The sequence below is a fragment of the Pimephales promelas genome, chromosome 13 (assembly GCF_988280905.1).
Source record: "Pimephales promelas chromosome 13, fPimPro1.hap1.1, whole genome shotgun sequence".
Taxonomy (NCBI): Eukaryota; Metazoa; Chordata; class Actinopteri; order Cypriniformes; family Leuciscidae; genus Pimephales; species Pimephales promelas.
In genome coordinates, this window is record NC_142781.1 from 29,887,886 (window position 1) to 29,907,640 (window position 19,755).

Consider the following 19,755-nt stretch of genomic DNA (forward strand, 5'->3'; position numbering starts at 1 on the left):
ACGTAGCCTACATATAACAATGGCAAAGCCAGCACTTTGGTCATCATCTTTCATTATTTCAGCAAATGTCTCCCACACTTTTACTCTTTCTATTTGTGTATTTGCGGAGCTTCCACTCCACAGTCTTCACCTTTTCTCTTGCCGCCTCCATCTCTCTGCTGTAGTGATCACATGGCCGGTTCGTCTACGAATCGTTCTTTTGAACCGGTTCTTTTTAGTGAACCGGTCGAACCAGTGCACTAAATAGAACTGAATCGTTCGAAACAGTTGGCGTCTTGCGTCAGCGCTGATCCACAAGTTACTAAGGTTACTCACTTTCAGTTTCAGACATGCCTGACAGTCCCTCCGAAACGAAATAAATCAATATCCCAAATTATATTTTACTCCAGTAACTCCAACAGTTCACTGAACCGAGACATGTTGGTGCCACTGTTGAGAGAAGTGATGAGCAGCTGCGCATACTGCGTACTACCGAACGCACAGGGACAGCGGCAGTTTCGTGCCAGTTATTCAGCCAATAATGTGTAGGGCTGTAGGCTATATTTCATCAAAAATTGTGTCTAGTACTATATTAATCCAAATGTTTAATTGGCATCTTTTTTTCAAACGACCCGACCGACCGCGACCCGAATATCATTAAAAACATTTTTGGATGACCCGTAACTGCGGGTAACCGCGGGTGACCGCAGGCACCCGCTCATTTCGGATCAACCCGCGCATCACTGATATATGCCAACGTTGTTTAAAAAAATACAAACAATTGCACAAAGCAATTGATCCACTTTTTCATGTTGATAAGAGCATTAAAATGAGAAAAAATAATGGGACAAAAAGAAATCAAGATTTTAATCATTTATAACAGATTAAAATGGGCGATTAATCGCAAGTTAACTGTCACATTAAGGCGATTAATCGCGATTAAATATTTGAATCGTTTGACAGCACTATTAAAAATAGATTACACACTTGAACAGCAACCATAACCAAGCAGGCCACAGGACTGCCACCCTATTTAACTGGCCTTGCACCTCAATTCTTCTAAGAAAGCCTTGCAGACGTCTGATTCTGATAGGTGAGGTTCCATTATTTATCAAAAACAACAACAAATGAAAAAGCCAGAGAGGGGGCGGTGAAGCTGGAGTTGCGTCAGCTGAGATGGGAATTATACGGCCGCAGGTCATCCAGCAGCCCAGGGATAATCATTCTTCAAAATCTCTATAGCAGCCTTTGGAGTGCAGCCACTTTACCATCTCCAAAGGGGCATCAGCCAGCGGGTGCCACGGCCGGACAATCGACCAGCAGTTCTCCGGTCAGGCGGGACTACTATTGAAGATGAAGCAGAAATGAGGGAACGCATGCTGAGAGGTGCACAGCCCTTGGCATTTTGTCAAAATAACTGAATCTGCACCTATACAGAAGAAAATGTCTCTAATAAAAAATCCTGATAGGATGTTTTTTTACCTGCTCTATCTTAGCAGAACCTTTGAAAACCTCAGAGTTAACACATATATCATCCCCCTAAGAAGGCAGCAAATTTATGAGGTAGGGGAAAAAAAGACAACCATTTCATCTTACTGTCTTCCAGCAAAGAAATCTGCCAGCATTTCCTAAAAGCAACAACACTTCCATCAAACAGGAAGTTACAATCCAAGGCAAAGGATCCATCCATGATCAGTGACTCCATCCATGCATGATAAACACACAGTTGTCAGGCCAAACACACCGGCTTTGAGCCTAAAACAAACCCTGCAGTCCTTCAATATCCCATCAATCCATATCTGCCACTGAGATGTCAGATATGAAAAGGCATCTGCCGGCAGAAACCTCCATCTCTCTACCTGCTACAACAGTGGCATATTTAATCCAAACACAAGCATTTCCTTCAGCGGCTACAACACTCAAAATTCAGGGAAACTGCATTAATATTGGTCAAATGTAGCAGCTAACACTAATCAACGTATTTGATGATGGAATTTTATAATCAAACTACATCACAATTAAGATTACTGTAAGATAATAGCAATTTATCACTGTAAAAAATAATCCTGTGAAAAAACGGTAAACTACTGGCAGCTGTGGTCATACCGTAAAAATACGGTGTGTTACTGTTTTTGAAATTAACAGCTAAGTACCGTATTGTCAGCTACATTAATAAAACTTTGATTTAACAGCTATATGCTCTAACACAAAAACAGTAAAACACAGTATAGTTGGCAACCACAGCTGCCAGTAGTTTACCGTTTTTTTTACAGGATTATTTTTTTACAGTGAAAAAACTGTATATTTTTTATACACATACCTGCAACAATAACCTGAATTTTTAAAGGTATAATGCTTATATTTTTCCTATTCCATCTTAATATGCGAAGCCAATTATAAGCCATTCATACAGTAGGCTGTTTCAACCAATAGCGTGAGTTTGGGATCCCTGAATGTTCTCCGGCCTAAAAATATGCGTAACTGATGGGTCTTATTTGCGATGACATTCACAGAATCTCTCTTTGTTCCCACATTCATGACCCCACAAGGAGTGGGCTGATATTTCACAGGATCGCTTCCTCACAAACACGTCTATTCATGAACCATGTGCACAGCATGTCTAAACGGAACAAGCCCTTACTGAACAAGCCCGAGAGGGTGAGGGGCGAAAGCCTTGCTCACTTGTTCCGCTTCATTTAAGAATTTCGTTCTTTAAAGGTCAAGTGTGAAATTCTGCGCTTTTGAGCATTGCCAAATGGATATGCAAAAATAATGACTGTTTTCGAACAGGTTTCCCACTATTAGTCAAATTGAAATTCAGCACAAATTCAATGAACTGAGGCAATGTTTAGGCAAATGAACCAAAGAATGGCTTATAGTTAAAGTCGCCTCTACATATTAATGCCAGACACTCACACTATACAGAAAAAACAGATGTTTTTTTTTTTGTTTATTTAAAAAAAAAAAAAAGATTTTGGCTTCCATAACATGTCTTCTTTCAGACTACACTAAAATCTAACATTGTTCTTACATATCTCTACTTTACAGTTTTATTCTGAAGGTTTTGACAGAATATTCAAACATTTATTATGGAAATATGATATATAATTTTATAACATTTGTTAACATTTTATTCCTAAAGACATGAATTTGTAGCTGTTGACAACAATGTTGTACTCTGTAAAACATCAAGAAAATGAAACAGGTTTTATCCAATGTTCAGATTTCTGTTCTGGAAATGTATGCAAATTAGTGCATATTTAATTAGATAGAGCTGTATTTGAAAAGTTAATATAACTCAAAATAACATTTCACAAAACTTGTAATCCAAAACAATTGTTTTACTTTAGGCAAGTATCATATTTATTAGTTCAACGTTTTTATTCTATTCAGCTGGAGGTTAAGTATTTTAACATTGAAAGTTATATTTCAGCTTAAAACATTTCTTGATAAATGTCTCTGCTCTCTAACCTGAATTTATAAAAAAAAAATAATGATGTATATTATTCAATAATAGTCATAATATTTCATTGAAATATATTTTCTCCAACTCTAACTTTCTGCTCACATATTCAAGGATGCATGGGCAGTATTAACCAATCATTTTATAGCCTGTTCACCTTGTTCTGAGCCACTCAAATCCCAATGAATAGTAATAATTTAAAAGGCACTTAACAAAATAATAAAACTTACTTTAGTATAATACGCCAAATTTAAAGACTGATTGGTACAAAAGGTGAAGCACAATTCACCTCGAACTGCAGAAAACAGCATTTCATGTTTTCTTTAATCTTCCCTTTTACTTTCTCTTCAGCCATTTTCTTGTCTTTTTTTCCCAGTCTTATTCTCCTTATCTGTGGCTTCAGGGACTGTTTCACATTTACTCCTGAGAGCAGATGAAGGTCTTTAGCAGTGGCTCCTCAAGCCTAAACCACATTAACCAGTGATGGGAGTATATGGACCCATTCCATCAGAAGAATCAGGGTTAAGGAGAAAACCACAGAAGAATAATAATGTAGTTTAAGGTTTGCCAGGTAGGCTAATGAGTTCCCACAAGTCAATGATCCGACACCCTGCTTCTGCCATCAGTGAAGCCACGTTCACGGCCCTGCTCTGCTTAGCTTAGCTTTGCTGCTCTGCTGGGACGCGGCTAGCAGAGACTGGAGCGCTCACCGTGCATGCTAAAAGGTGTCTGCGCATGCTAAGTGCATCTTGGGAAAACTCTCAGGGCTGAGAGTAAACATCAGAATACAGAATCAAAAAATGACAAAGAGCAGTGTGTATAGAAAAGTTCCTCAGGTCTTTCAGTGCATAAGCGATGTAAGCATGTGAGAACTAGTTAACCCTAGAAACAAGCCACTCATTGAGAGTAGCTACTGTAGGTTTCCAGTGACAAACACTGAAAGCAAAAGGCGACATGACACCGTAGCAATTAACAGTCAGAAGATGATTGATATACACACTATATAAATATATTTCTAAAATAGATTTCAAATATACTAAATAAAACAATATTCATAATATAAATACATTTAATAACATAGTTTTGAATATATTTTAAACATATAAAAAATATATTACTTACAGGTAACACTTTACAATAAGGTTAATTATCATTCACTAATACATTGTGAAAATCAAACGTTGTTATGTTAATTAGTTGTTAGTTGTAATGAGACCATTTATAATCAAATTTAAATATATGAAATAATAAATAAATATATTTAAATATAATACTACGCTGCGTATTGACAACATGCCAAATTACTTCCCAAATAAAAATAAATCAATTTAAAATGTCTATTTTTGGCAGTCAAATGAGTCAAAATAAAGCTATTGGCGTTTTAATATTCTGGTTCATTTGTTGCACTGGGAATGTGAGTTATGAGATATATTATTATGTGCAGTGTTCATGGGTTATACTGCACGATTTGCCATACGGCACTCTATGCAGAACATTTACAGTCTGTGCACAATATGCATATATCATATATAAATAGTAAGATTAATACACTAGCATGCAAAAATACTGTCTAAAAATAAAAAATACTTATACAACATTACATACAGTACTTTTTTTAAAATATATGGAAAAATCAAGGACATTCAATTATAAAGCTAAGGATTTTATCAAAAAATACTGTCATTTGTCAGAATTAAACACTCAAAGATGGAGCGGAAAAGCATTTTCTGTTCTTCCAGTGTGATCGTCTAGTCTGCATGACCACTGGAGGTGTGGAGAAAATGTTCAAACAGCCCCAGTGCGATCAATGCCTTGATTATGTGCGGATGCTCCTCGCCTTACATCACTCCTTGGCAGTCATGAAGACACCGCTAAATGGGCGAACAGGGCCGGAAAACTGGACTCCTGCCATCTTTAGCGACACATCCTCTCTGTGATGACCTTTGACTCTGATCTCAGAATTTCCTAGCAGACTGGACTTGACAGGGTGTTTTTAAAGCTGACAGAAATGCTCAAATGTTTCTGGCACAAAAATCTGTATTCTCATCCAATATATCAGTCTATGCATGAGTGTTTCTTCAACTATGGGCACTTTTGGCCTTTTAGAAAAGAAAGCTTCTCATGTATTAAAAAATCTCTCATTAATCTATGTCATTTGTCCACTTACAATGTGTACCTGTGCATACATACATCATTTCCACCATATCTCAAATGTATCATATTCATTTTAAATATTTTTTTAAATAAAATGGCCAACTCTTTTGCCTTGCTCATGGCTAGCATTATATGTATGCTAAAACACACAATTTAATCATATTATAATACTTTTTAAAGTACTAATTTAAAGCAGAATATGACAATATTACTGTCTGATTGGAAAAGACGCACAATATATTCAGTGATATTTACTAGGGCTGGGTAATAACTATCGATTTCTCGATATTAATCGATTCTCATTTTTACAAACCGATATCGATTCTTAAATCTCAAGAATCGATTAGTCATCCTGTTTCATTTGAATGAATGAGACATTGTATCGCGGCTGCGCACATCCAACAAATCGCACTAATCTTTGTCCTGCTTTGTTACTATTGATATGAAACAAAGTCTCAATTTTCAAATTACGTCCATTTTCTTTAGAAATTCAAAAACATAAAGCGTTTTGCCGTTTTGGCGCTGTGGCGTGAGATCGCTCTGGCGCAGCTCCAAAGCAGCAGCGCTGATTTCTCTTCCGGCTTAATAATACCAGTCACAGCGCGAAATAAACATGAATGAGCATCTGAAAGTGTGTTAAAAGATCGAGTACAACTCATCTAAATCCGTATCATGTCACATTGATTCGCTCAATCTGCGTTTCAACCGTGGAAAGACGTCAATTAAACAGCTTGTAATCAATGTCATGTATCGTCATATTTACCTCAGAAAACCCACATCAACTCGTTAGTCCACACCCGTTAGTGTTCTTCAATATTTAATGCATATTTGAATAAATCTGGCAAGTTTTTATGACAGCCACCATTTAAATGTTTATATTTCATATAATCTTATTATAAAAATAAATAAAAGTGTAATTTAAGTGTTTGTATAGCTACAAAACAGTTAATTATTACCTCCATATTAGGTTAATGAAGCCTAGTAGGCTACAACTAGACTATATATAGACCATAGTTTACAGCATTTAAGAGATTTGATTCCCTTGAGAAAAATTGCCATTTATTGTAACTGATATCCAAAATAATCGATATTGAATCGAATCGTAATCGAAATCGAATCGAATTGCAAGCTTGTGAATCGAAATCGAATCAAATTGTGAAATTTGTCTCAATACCCAGCCCTAATATTTACCTTTACAAAATAAAAATATATAAATATTTTCTACACAAGAAACATAAATCATATAAATGATTATTAAAATGTTGTTATAAAATATTGTATAAGACTTGTTTCATTTATTAAGATTGAAAGTCTGTGTCTTGAACAAGGGTAAAAAAATAATAATAATAACAATCTAAAATAAATATCAACCCTGGGACTTAAAAGTGCCTGTAGTTGAAGAAACATCCTCATAGCTGGGCATTAACACATTAGAGTATCAGTACACCACTCACAATCTGATTTTGCAGATGCTTTATTGCATTGACAGTGTGCCATCTGACACTTAGATTTTGTCCGTGGCGTTTATTGACTGATAGCACTGAAATGTCTTTGTCATAATGTCTGTTTATTGGACACTAGGGGAGAGGAAATGGAGACTGCGTTCCAATTAAGCAGTAGGAAATGAACATGAAATCCTTGTATCAAGACAAACAGGGATGGTCCAGCCCTTTAATTAACCCCTAAAACATGATAAATCGCCTAGTCATTCCTTCTCTCTTTAATCTTTTAGAGGTGTTGTTTCGGAGGCTCTGCTATTCAAGCTTGAAATTACCATAAAACTAAAAAAGAAAAACAATTTCTGGACACAGAGTGCAATGTTCTCTGATTGGTCGGTTGGACCAGTGTGTTGTGATTGGTCAGTGTGTTTCCGAGATGTCATGCACCTTTACCATAACTGCGAGTTTCTCAACACACTACTAATGCAACTCAACCAGGCCTCATCGTTTTGTTTTTTTTGCGTGCCCTTAACGGGAATTATTTAAATGAGGAATATTGCGACAAGGCTATAATCAAGGTCGAACTAAATGTCTAAATGTAAAAAATATATAATAGGCACTTTTTCACTTAAGTCAGTTTATAATGTTAGTCCAATTTTGTTGTTCCAAAAACCATAACAGGTGCATGCAAACACTATTTTCCCGCTTCTATGCGAAACCTGCTGTACTGTGACAGGTTCACAAAAAAAATCGGTGCTTTTAACACAAACTGCTAAAATCAGACCAGACAGTTATCACTGACAAGTGGGTGATTATGTGCTACCATTTCAATAAGTGGTCTTGGGGAGTTGTCAGTTCTGAAATATAAAGGGATAGTTCAACCTAAAATGGAAATGAAGTCATCATTTACTCACCCTGGTGTTGGTCTAACTCCGAATGTCCTTTTTCCTTTTATGGGCCACAAAAGAAGAATTTTTTAGAAAAGAAATTGCCGCTCACCAACATGAATAGCTTTTTAAAAAGGAGCGAAAGTATCACAGTTTAAGATCCCACGTGACACATGCCATCTATGTTCTGGGGGTATACAATATTACATTTTATGTATTATTACATGAAAATCCTGACCTGTGCACGGCTATGCGACGTGCAAGTTCGTGAGACAACCAGAAAATACACACAAGTTGTGAGAAATCATGATTAACAAAAATGCAAAAAAAAATTCTTTTGTGGTCCATAAAGCCTTACAACCATATCAGAGTGACTAAATGTTGACTTAAATGAGTAGTTCACTTTTTTTTTTTTTTTTAAATGTTGATAATTTACTCACCCCCATGTCATTTGGTTCATTCAACGAACGAAATGAGTGAATTGACTCGTTCGAAAAGATTCGTTCATTTTGATGAACAAGTTCGAACAGGAGAAAAATTTCTTAAATTCTTTTCGACTGAAGAAAGAAAGACGTGGACATATTGGATGACATGGGGGTGAGTAAATTATCAGCAAAAGTTTTTTTAAAAGTGAACTACTCCTTTAATGTAAATTTTAGGGTGAACTCTCCCTTTAAGCTCAAGGACACTGAAGTTTTATTTGGATTAAAGCGGACATATGAGGAATCAAATATCCCTAAATCTTTTTTAAAGTAAAATTTTAGGGGCACAATTTTACCAAGAATTTCCCCCCTAAGTATCAGACTCCACCATAAAAGCGTAGCTCCAGTGCACTGACTGAAATAACTCAAGTCAACAGACAGGACAGATCAAGTGGTTTCTAGTAGAAGGAAGTGTTGCATGACAAACATTCAAGCTTTTTGTACCACTCGAGTCACAGTGATGAAAAGTGGCTGTCAGTGTAGATTATGACCAGCTTTTAAAACTGACGGGACGCGTACAGATGCGACAGCTCTGTCACTGACCCTTTATGAAAATTCACATTTTTCCTTCCTTTTTTGTAGATATGTCACAGAGAACTAAAAGAGCTAACGGGCCTTTTTAACCAGCAAAATCTATGAGCCATTGAGACTGTGCTTCATTAATTTAACTGCAAAGGCCATATTCATAGAACTATTTAAAGGTAAAAATACCAATCATTCATGCATAGAAAGTTCAAAAGAACAACATTTATTTGAAATAGAAATGTGTGTAATGTTATAATTCAGTCACTTCTGATCACTTTAATGCATCCTTGGTGAATAAACGTAGGGATATATCGATAATTACATTTTTTTCCAATACCGATAACCGATAATTGAATGCCGATAACCGATATATTGGCCGATAAATCTAAATCCAAATTTTTATATAATTTTTAAGAGCCTGATTACAAAAACAAAAATCTCCATTAAAAGCCATAACCAAAGCACTCAATTATAATATGTGTTATATATATGTTCTAGCTTATATGATAGACTTGCACTGCACTTAACCATATTTCAATCATATTTAAAGCTATCCAAAACCATCATGGCAAACAGTGCGCATCTGATGTATCTCAGATGACCGCAATAATCGGCTTTTCTTATATAAAAAATTAACATATATTAGCCGATACCGATATGGTGGCCGATATATCGCCAATCATCATTAAGTAAAAGTATTAATTTATTTATTTAAAAAAATGACTGACCCTAAACTATTAAACTATAGTGTGCAGTGGCAAAAACAGTCAGAACGAGGGTGAAAAATAGACATTTAAAACTAAATCTTTGTTTATAGGAGCAAGAAATACTACAAACTCAGGTTCTGCAATGAAAAGTGCACATACTGTATCCCATTTGAAGGCGTGCCTGAGGGAGCCATTGTTTTTGAGCTGGGGAATATGAGTGGGATTTTCAAGATGAAGCACACTAAGATTCTCCATCCTCCCTATCAAAGCACTTGCTTTCCCAGTGGCCCATGCGGAGACAAATTGAATCCTGGCCGTCCTTCATTCACCGGTAGACTGACGACACACAGGGCGTCACTCCTGAATTCACCTCGATTAATCACGTTTCACTGGAGGGAATCAGACGTCAAGTGAATGGTGATATTTGACTTTGCTGCAATGCTGTGAGGGGCAATCAATCATTTTTATTTAATTTAAAACCATTTTTTGGTTATCTTCAATTTGGCCATATTGTCAAAAGCCAGCTTCCCCGTCACCACTATACACACAATCAGAATAGATCCAAGAAGGATCTACAAGTCTGGGCAAAGTATCTAACACTCATCACTACACACACACTCGCATGTAACTTCAGCGCTCCAAACGATTTATTGGAGAAACCAACTGCTGAGTTTGGGAATGGCAACGTTTTCAGACATTTTCCACTCTCATGAGCTGATGTGTGATATTTCTTTTATTCTTAGTCCACCCACAAAGCCTTAAATATCTATGCTCTTCAGGTGAACTTGATTTCACCAAATACAACATCTTTGTTTTTGATGGGATTTTCAAGGGTTTTGGAAAAAATATTATGAAAGGTTGAAAAAGTTGCATAGTGCTGCTTTAAAATCTTGAATTAATGATATCTGCACTACATTCATGTTGGCTCTGTTCTGTTTACCCTAAGGGGGTTATTGCTGCTCTCATCGCTCTTATCCATGCTAGGCTTCATAGATGTGCAGGGAGTTCTCGCCTAGAGCAGAACCATACCACCAATCCAAACTGTATGCTATCAATCATATCACATATGAAAACATAAATGATCAGTACAGAATCAAACTAAATACAAAGTACATTTTAATGCAGCACTGCATCCTCCTCGCCAAAAAGTGAAATGAAGATATTCAAGTGCATGGAGGAAGGAGCTGCATACAAAACTATAAGGCTCATTATCGGGACAATTTCGTAACGAAGACTGAATGTTAACTCAATTTTAACAGCTCCAGCCAAGTCATGCCATGTGAGTTTCTCTGACCTGATTACCACCACATGATTAAACAGCCAATTACATCGCGCCACAAGGCCCCGGAATAGCCATTCTGAGAGCAGAAATCATCAGATCTGCTCCACTGTTATTTTGAGAGGGCACTTCACGTCGGAGAAATACTGGATCAGTGAGTTCTAAGCCTTAAGCAATATTACGATATCCCTATAAAAAATGGCTCGCAAATAGAACGTCTTGTTTGTGATGAAATTTTGGAGCTTATCTGATTAATTTATTCTAAACTGTAATTTAGAATCATTCCTTATGAAGATCCAAATTGAAAAGATAATTTGCACATCTCTAAATCTTTGCCTCAGAGGGATGAATGGCACATTTCATTTCACTTTTCTCATGATTTCAGCTGTTCGAATGTGCCACAGGAAATGGGAACAAAGTTGCGCTGTTAGACCCAGGAAGTCCACGAAGCCATGTGAATAGCTTGGCTGCACCAGAACAATAACATCATCCCTCCCCCTCCTCAATGAGCCATGCACATTCCTTGCATTATCTCCCCGGTTGCTAAGAAAAGGAGACACTTTCTTCGAGGATTACATTGCGTCTTAACAACGTGAAAAACTGGTATGACTAGCAGAATCTGTCGGGTTCAAAGAGGCTGTGTAATTCCAACAAACATTCGGCACCAAGGATTCTGATTATTTATTTTTCAAGTAGCCTAATATGTGGAAGCTGTAGACTTGCAGAAAGCATTGCTGTCTGTGATCTTTTGCATTAGTACACGATTTTCAAAAGTCGTCGGATCGCTGTTCTTCTCGCACTACACAACTTGTCTCATTTTTGGTTTGTGTATTTGCTCGTGTTGCATTCATATTTCAGTTGAACCCCACCAGAGTTCGTTTGTTCATTTTTTCAGTGGTCTTGGTCAGCTTGTTTGGTGCGTGCAAGCGTTCGACTGGCAGCATTCACACTTATTCTAATGAATCGCACTAACAGAGCAATCGCACCAGGGTTCGTTTTAATCGAACCAAACATGGCAAGTATGAACATACCCTACAAAGAAAGATTTCGATATAATGCTGCGTTCAAGTCCTCCTGGGAAGTTCGTACAGGTACGTACGAGGTGGGAAGTCGTGTTTACGACGTGAGGTGCGTTCAAGCAAAATGGCGGTGTACCTTCTTTTAATGAATTACACGAAAATACAGCAAGGTTTGTTAACTCTGCTAATAAAAAAAATGAAGAACAAAGAATGCGCATCAGGTGTTTTTCTTTTTATGTTTTTTATTAGCTTATGAAGCCAATGTAAACTCTATCATTAGGTATAATTTTTATATTACAATGATATCATATTTTGTGCAGAGAGCTTGCTTTATAAATGAAAAAGCCTTACAATGTCAATGAGTAGACATTGAAATTCAAGGCGTTGAACAGACGTTTAATGAACGTTTCTCACTGACACGCCCCCAACTAGTACAGATCGGGGCTTAAAGAAATCCCAAGCTCCCCACTGGTATTTACGACATTGTGGTGGCGTTAAAGTGCGTTCAACTCGTAATTACGATCTATACGAGATGACTTGAATGTAGCATAAGAGAAGAGGAGCTTCAATGGGTCAGAGGTCACCCTTTCACTGGTTTATCAGCCCATTCTCATCCCAAGGCGTCATCTAACTGACCATGCGTCAACATCTGACGCGATCCTTTAGCGTCAGTGAGATGACGCTATCCTAGTGGTCTAACCCTAACCCTACCCCAGACCTAAACCTACCCGCGTCATCTAATGGCGCTTTTCCACTGCTGGTACGGCTCGGTATGGCTCAGTACGGTTTGGCGCGGCACGGTTCAGCCCGCTTCGCTTTTCCACTGCGTGGTACAACTCGACTCGACACGGCACGGCTCGGTTCGCTTTAGCTCGGTTGCTTTTCCACTGCAGTTAGTACCGCTTTAAAGTGGGTGGGATTATAGACCGAGCGATAACAGCGGTGGCTGTTACCGGCTATTTAAATCTAGCGGGTTTGGTTTCTCTTGTCGATGTCTATTGGTCGCAAATACAATGACGCTGGTAGTGACGATTCTGTCTGACCAATCAGTGATCTGCAGTGTTTCACGTCACATTTTAGTACCGGTACGGTACGCTTGGAACCTCAACAGACCAGGTACCATTTAAAGCGAGCCGAAGTGAGCCGTACCATATCGTACCATGCAGTGGAAAAGCGTCAAAGCGTGCCGTACCGTACCATGCAGTGGAAAAGCGCCATAACTGACGCTAAAGGTAAAGCGTCAGTTAGATGACGACCTAGGATAGTTTAGTTTAGCTTAGTTTATTCGTTTTTTAATCACGTGGACAGTCCCTTTTTGAAAGAAAAAGAGCAGCTTTAGCCTCTACGACTAATTTCCAGCTGTAGTCCCCGGCCAGTTGTCAATGGGCATACATCAATAAAATACATTACAATTATATTTACAGCAGGACTTATTAAGAGGGGACAAACATACTAAACATGCGACACTCAATTCAAACAAATAAGCAAGAAGAGACAGATTGCAAAGGCACAATTACAATTCATGCAGTAAAACAATACAACACGACACAAACAATAATCATACAGAGGCCACATTAAGGCACATTAAGGCACATACTGGACATAAGTGTCTCTAAGCACATAGCGTCATCTCTAACTGACACTAAAGGGTGCCTAAAGCGTCGGATGTTGACGCATGGTCAAAAGCGTCAGTTATATGATGCCTTGGGATGAGAATGTGTTGGGTTTATGGCTGAAATATGAAAGTTATACACACCTAGGATGGCTTGAGGGGTGAGTAAATTATGGGATATATTATTTTACTCTAACTATTATTTTAGTATTACTGAAGTTAACATTTTTGCACGACTGCTGCATTCGACTGCTGCATTTTACCAAGATGTCCAACCCCTCCAGATGTCCCAGAACTCGCTGGGATTGCTGGGTAGATCAATTTCAGAGAAATATAATCCATTGTAAAACATGATCAATTTCCCCCTCAAACAACTTCAATCCATTTGCAAACATTATTAGCTGTAATGCAAGAAAGATATCTTAAGCAAATCTTACTTTGCTTGCCATGTGAACCAAATGGGTTTTTCTACAGACTAAATGTAATTAGATTTAGCTGTTCTCACTGTCCATGTGTCAGAGAAAAGAACTGCACCCCCCCAAAAGAAAAACACATTTTGATTGAGATCACTGTGGACTGGCACAATATTAATCACTGAAACAAAAGATTTGTTTTTCAGCAGAACATTACGCACACGCATTTTGAGGTGAGGACGGAAAACAGCTCTACCGAAGGTAATGGCGGACAAACTCCTTTTCACTGTAATGCTGCTCCTAAAATGCCATGGGGAATTAATAGACGTTGCATATTTTATATCTAATTATGCCACATTGTTTCTGTAACCCCCGTTGCACACTGTGAAAGCAGTAACATGGCAGGTTTTACCCTCGATACAAGTACACAAAATAAAGGGTGATATTTTTTTGCCAAGCAAACATTATGCTTCTCTTACCATGCAACAGTTACTAGTCGCTCTAGACCTCCAAAAAGCATAAAGGGTTTAAATTTTTGAGTGAGCTGTTCCTTTATGTGGTTATTGAATCTAAATGGAAGACAATTAACCAGGGTGAAACAACCTTGAGGGTTATAAATGCAATCTGAATCTTTCCTCCATTAATGGGCCAATTAAGCTTTATATCGCACTGCTGGTTACAGTAATAGGGCATTGCTAGTTCGTAGCTAACGTGTTCGAGGTGGTTAATGAGGAATTGCTAGGGTGTTCGGAGTGCTATGTGGTTGCATGCTGGTAAAAATGATGAGATATCTATCAGAGACGGACAGAGTACACAGCTTTATTACTTGAGTAAAAGTACAGATACCCCTTGCTAAATTTTACTCAAGTAAAAGTAAAAGTACTACAGTCAGATGTCTACTTAAGTGAAGTACTTGGTTTTAAAAGTACTTGAGTATCAAGAGTACAAGAGTACATTTTCTAAATATTGCATTACCACTGCCACAGTGCTTACCTTTATGTACAGAAACGTCCTACATGGAGTTATGAAAAACGCAACACAGTCTCATGAAAATGCGTATCTATTTTTGGCGTAAATGGCGTAAATTCGTGCTATGGATAAGAACATTCATGAGATCGGGCTCGAAAAACGTTAATGTTAATATCTTGGAAAATGTAAAAGGAATTGAAGGTAAAATCAAGTCATTTTCATCTTTTTACCATGTTGCTTTATTAAACATTTAAGAAAATTTAAGAAAATTCAGAAAATTTAAATAGTCTGGTGAGGTGGGGCCATGGGTTGGCACATACCCAGGATGGACCTGCTGCGTCTTCATCCATTGTTTCGTCCATGGTTTCGTCTCTTATCTAAATCTGACCATGGAGTTGAGTTTGTCAGAAAACTGAAGGTGATTGCTGATAGGCTGTCCCAAATCAGTGGCGCCTGCACAATCCAATCACGTTTGAGAGGAAAACAACAAATTGTGGGTTTCCGAGATTTTACTTTTTCCATTTTCTTTTTTTTTTTTTTTAGAATTAGTAATGGGTAGCCACTGTTATTAGGCAAAGTAAAGAGTACAATATTTCCCTCTCAAATGTACACTCTTAGAATAAATAATTCTATTTAGAACCAGAAATGGTTCCATCCCCCGCTTCATATATGGAACTCCAATTTTTTTTTGCTAAAAGGTTCTATTGGCCAAGTATGGAACCCCAGGGTTCTACTGTATATAGAACCCAGAGGAACCCTTTTTTAAGAGTGTATAGAACCTTTTAGGGGTTCCAAATACATAGCGCTGATAGAACCTTTTAAGCTTCTATATATAGAACCTTTTCTTCTAAGAGTGTACTTGAGTGAACTCATGAGTACTCCCCAAAAATGATACTCGAGTAAAGTATCAGAAATCTGTATCACATCTAGTATCGGATAAGTTTCACGGTACATTTTAGTGCATACGTATAGGGGTATGAGCAATAACAATAGTGATGATGTGGCACTAAAGATGTTCATTTCTATACAGTGGAATGATGCATCCTACTGGTTAAAAGATTCCTCTGTCAGAACAGCCTTACTTTCACCCTAAGAGCAATTTCTACTTTTGGCAGGTTCACAATGGGCACAGAAGCACCCAGTGTGCAACCTGATCTGCCCCTGCACAGATTCCACCTCCTGGGATATTGTTCTGGGAAATAAAGGCAAGTGGTGGGGATAAAAAGGACCAGCAGATGGCAAAGAGAGAGAAAGAGTGGGCCGCCTGACTCATCTGACCTAGGACTACCAGCTGTCATCCTCTCTGCATAACCACACACACAACTGGAGCTAATGAAACCTCCCGTCCGGATACCGTCACACACACAGACACGCAAATTACCAAACACAACTCAAACAAGTTAAGGGAACACTTTGACACACGATCAGAAATTAACCAGGGCTCGAGGCAAAAAATGCCACCAAAAGTGCCTCAATATCTTAAATATAAATACAAAAAAGGTCACTGTTTGTATTTAAATAGCCAGTGTATTATTGCTGTTGTGATTATTATGTTTCTTGTAAAGTTATATGGTAGCTTTTCATTTCTTATACAACCATGAAGGAAGACTGATCATGGCCATAACCCAGGTCAGGATGATAATGTCAAGATTCTTCAGGCTCAAATTGTGAAAGAATGGTTGGGAGGGAGCATGAAGAATCATTTTCTCAAATGAATTGGCACATCTGAATCCAGACCTTAAATTCAATGAAAATGTATGCACCTCTTGATGGAAATAACGTCGCATCATTTATCTCCATTAAGATGTCCATACATTTTTGGTCAAGATCTTGTATTGACAATGTAAGAGGCAAGCACTCTGTAAGGTCTGCAGAAAAACATCCTTGCAATTCCATCCTGGAATATGAGCATGTGTCTTCCTGCATGGTTGTTTAAGAAATTAAACGCTACAAACTCCATCAATTAGGGTTAGAAGAAATATTGCCAATACCATGCAATAAACATAACAGCAATAATGAGCCGTAAGCATTTGCAAATCCAAACAGTGGCTTTTTTTTAATAAATATGCTGTATTCAAGAATCAATAAGTGGCCTGTAATAAATATTCATACTCACACAGTCTTAAATCAAATTGTGTGCTAGGCTAGCATGATGGGTTTTGATGGAAAATAATAAAACACTATAAAAAGGAATCAATTGGAAAAGGGAAAGTTAATTTCTGACATTGGCTGCCTCCTAAACTAAACCTGAATTTAATTTGGCAATTTCAGAAATCGATCATCAAGATTCGATTTTAGATTTCTAGATTGCTCAGATCAGTTTTATTTGGCCGAATTGTTCTTTAGTTCTGTTTAAATACACCACAATTGAACACGCGTTGTCGAGAGCATTCCTCTGGCGTGTGCGAGCACTTGTGATTGATGGACGCACACATCACAAGACAAAAGAGGCAAAGTGTGCATTTCTCCTCGAGACCTTTCCGTCACCGTGATGAAGTGAATCCTGACTTTTACAAAAAGAAAACCTGTACTGCTCACTGCAAGCAGGCAGAGGAACGACATTGGAACGATGTTTTGTGGGAATCAATAAGCAATTACAGTATTTGCCATTAGAACATGAATATTTCATAAATCACTGTCCAACAAAGATCACAACAAAAGAAACCTGCTCACAGGACTTGCTTCACCTAGGCTACCTATAGCTGATGACAGACTAAAATAAAGATATAAAACAGGTTATTATTTGGATCAGCTATCACAAACAATATTACAAATGGATGCTCTCTATTATAAACTCGATTGTGGCCACTAGAACAGATGGGTTCGGTTTACTCTAGATGAGCAAACCAATAAACATCTCAATAAATGTGCTTAGCATGGCAAAGTTGAATTGATTTCTGCTGGCATGTAAGGGCAAACCCAAACATATCCTGATAGAATATCTCCAGTAGTTTCTCTTACCTGTTCAACACTTTCTTCATCCTCTGAAACACCGATGGTGATGCGGTGACTGTCTCTGCTGGAATGGTCTCGATAGTGGTGACAACATGGTTCTGGTGCTCGGGCATCATCTCTAAAGCTGAAAACTAAAGCGCTCAATCAGTAAGCAGAGATCATTCCTGAGGCTTTGGTTATTCCGACCAGCTCCAGCTCTCCATATTCCAGGTGAGAATAAACAGGTGTATGTATCTCCAGTAAGTGGAGGGATGCTGGAGGCTCCTATAGGTCGCTGGATTTTACAGATTCATGCAAGATGAAGCACCTGTTTGTCCGTTTGATTTCTGAGCAGATGTTCCCGGTGGTTCAGTTCGCATCTTCTGAACGCCAGAGCAGGACTGCCGTGGTTATTAGGAGGCGGTGCGTTTTTGAGTGAAACAGACAGTTTGTCCGCTAGAGGCCGCTGCTGCAAACGCAACGCTTCAACCAATGGGAATGATTTTTTTTATGACTATCATTACTGTAAATAAAACGCTGTAATAAATAAATAAAACAAGTAGATTTATTAAATGTAAAAATAAATAGTGGATAAATGATGTAATAAACAAATATAACAAGTAGATTTAATAAATGTAAAAAAAATAAGTACTATAAATAATAAATATAGGGATATTTAGTAAATATAAGATAGATAGATAGATAGATAGATAGATAGATAGATAGATAGATAGATAGATAGATAGATAGATAGATAGATAGATTGATAGATTGATAGATTGATAGATAGATAGATAGATAGATAGATAGATAGATAGATAGATAGATAGATAGATAGATAGATAGATAGATAGATAGATAGATAGATAGATAGATAGATAGATAGATAGATAGATAGATAGATAGATAGATAGATAGATAGATAGATTTTATTATGTGTGCAAAGATGGCTCATTAATTTATTTACTTTAACAAAAATCACCGCACAGAGCAGCCGCGGCGCTACCATTGGGCCTGGGTGGGCCTGGGCCCACCCATTTTAGGTCCGGGCCCACCCATTTTAGGTCCGGGCCCGCCCATTTTGAGCCAGGCGGGTAACTCCTATTACCGTCTGCAGAGACCTCGCAGGCGTACGGATTTTCATTCTCAGTTCATCCAATAAGCAGCCAGAGGAAAACTTTGAGTGAAAGCTTCTAAACCAATCAGCAGCTTCTACCTCACGTGTGGACTCTTAAGCCTGCCCACAGGCTGCATCGTCACCAGCAAGTGATCCAATGAAATGAATGACGTTGGCGCGCAAGATTTTCAATGAGACAGAAACAGTCGGTAGCTATTAGCTAAAATGAAGCGTAATATGGAAAAGCAAAGCAGCTTGTTTTCATTTAAATTTAGCAATAAAAAAATAAAAAACGCTCCGAGGAGCAGGAGGAGGAAACTCCTGCCATTTTTAGTAACGCGGTTACTTCAATGAAGAGTTACCATCCTGCTCGGCCGCCCTCTCTGCATCAAGTCCTCCCGTAACCAACTTATAATTTTTTGCTCATGTGAATGTGACACTGTGACAGATCGGATGTGTTTGTGACCATGTAAACAGGAAAAAAAACCCGCATGCATTCGGCTATTTCGAGATTGGTTTCAGGCCTCATTCATATGTGGAAATAAATTGGAAATGAATCAGATGTCAATGCATTTAGACCACTTCTCCGCGGTTTAATGACGAGAGCCGACGCGCATCTGCAAAGGGATGGATTGCCCGACAAAACGCCGTAGAGAAAACGTGAATGTTTGTGGACAAACGTTGACGCATATCAACATATCAAAAAGGTTGGCTTGCTCTTCCTAAAATTTCGGACCCACTGCTCCTCGTTAAAGCCTATATTTAAACACGATATG

At 38.0% G+C, this 19,755-nt stretch overlaps 1 protein-coding gene across 1 annotated transcript in view; it reads right to left on the reverse strand.

Moving 5' to 3' along the window:
* Positions 1–18,289, reverse strand: part of slc35f1 (solute carrier family 35 member F1) — an 89,309-nt gene extending 71,020 nt beyond the window's left edge. Inside the window, exon 1 of the mRNA XM_039693267.2 lies at positions 17,890–18,289. Within this exon, the coding sequence (XP_039549201.1) occupies positions 17,890–17,999 (110 nt within the window). The 5' untranslated portion in view covers positions 18,000–18,289. The remainder of the gene's footprint in view (positions 1–17,889) is intronic.
* Positions 18,290–19,755: the final 1,466 nt, after the last annotated feature.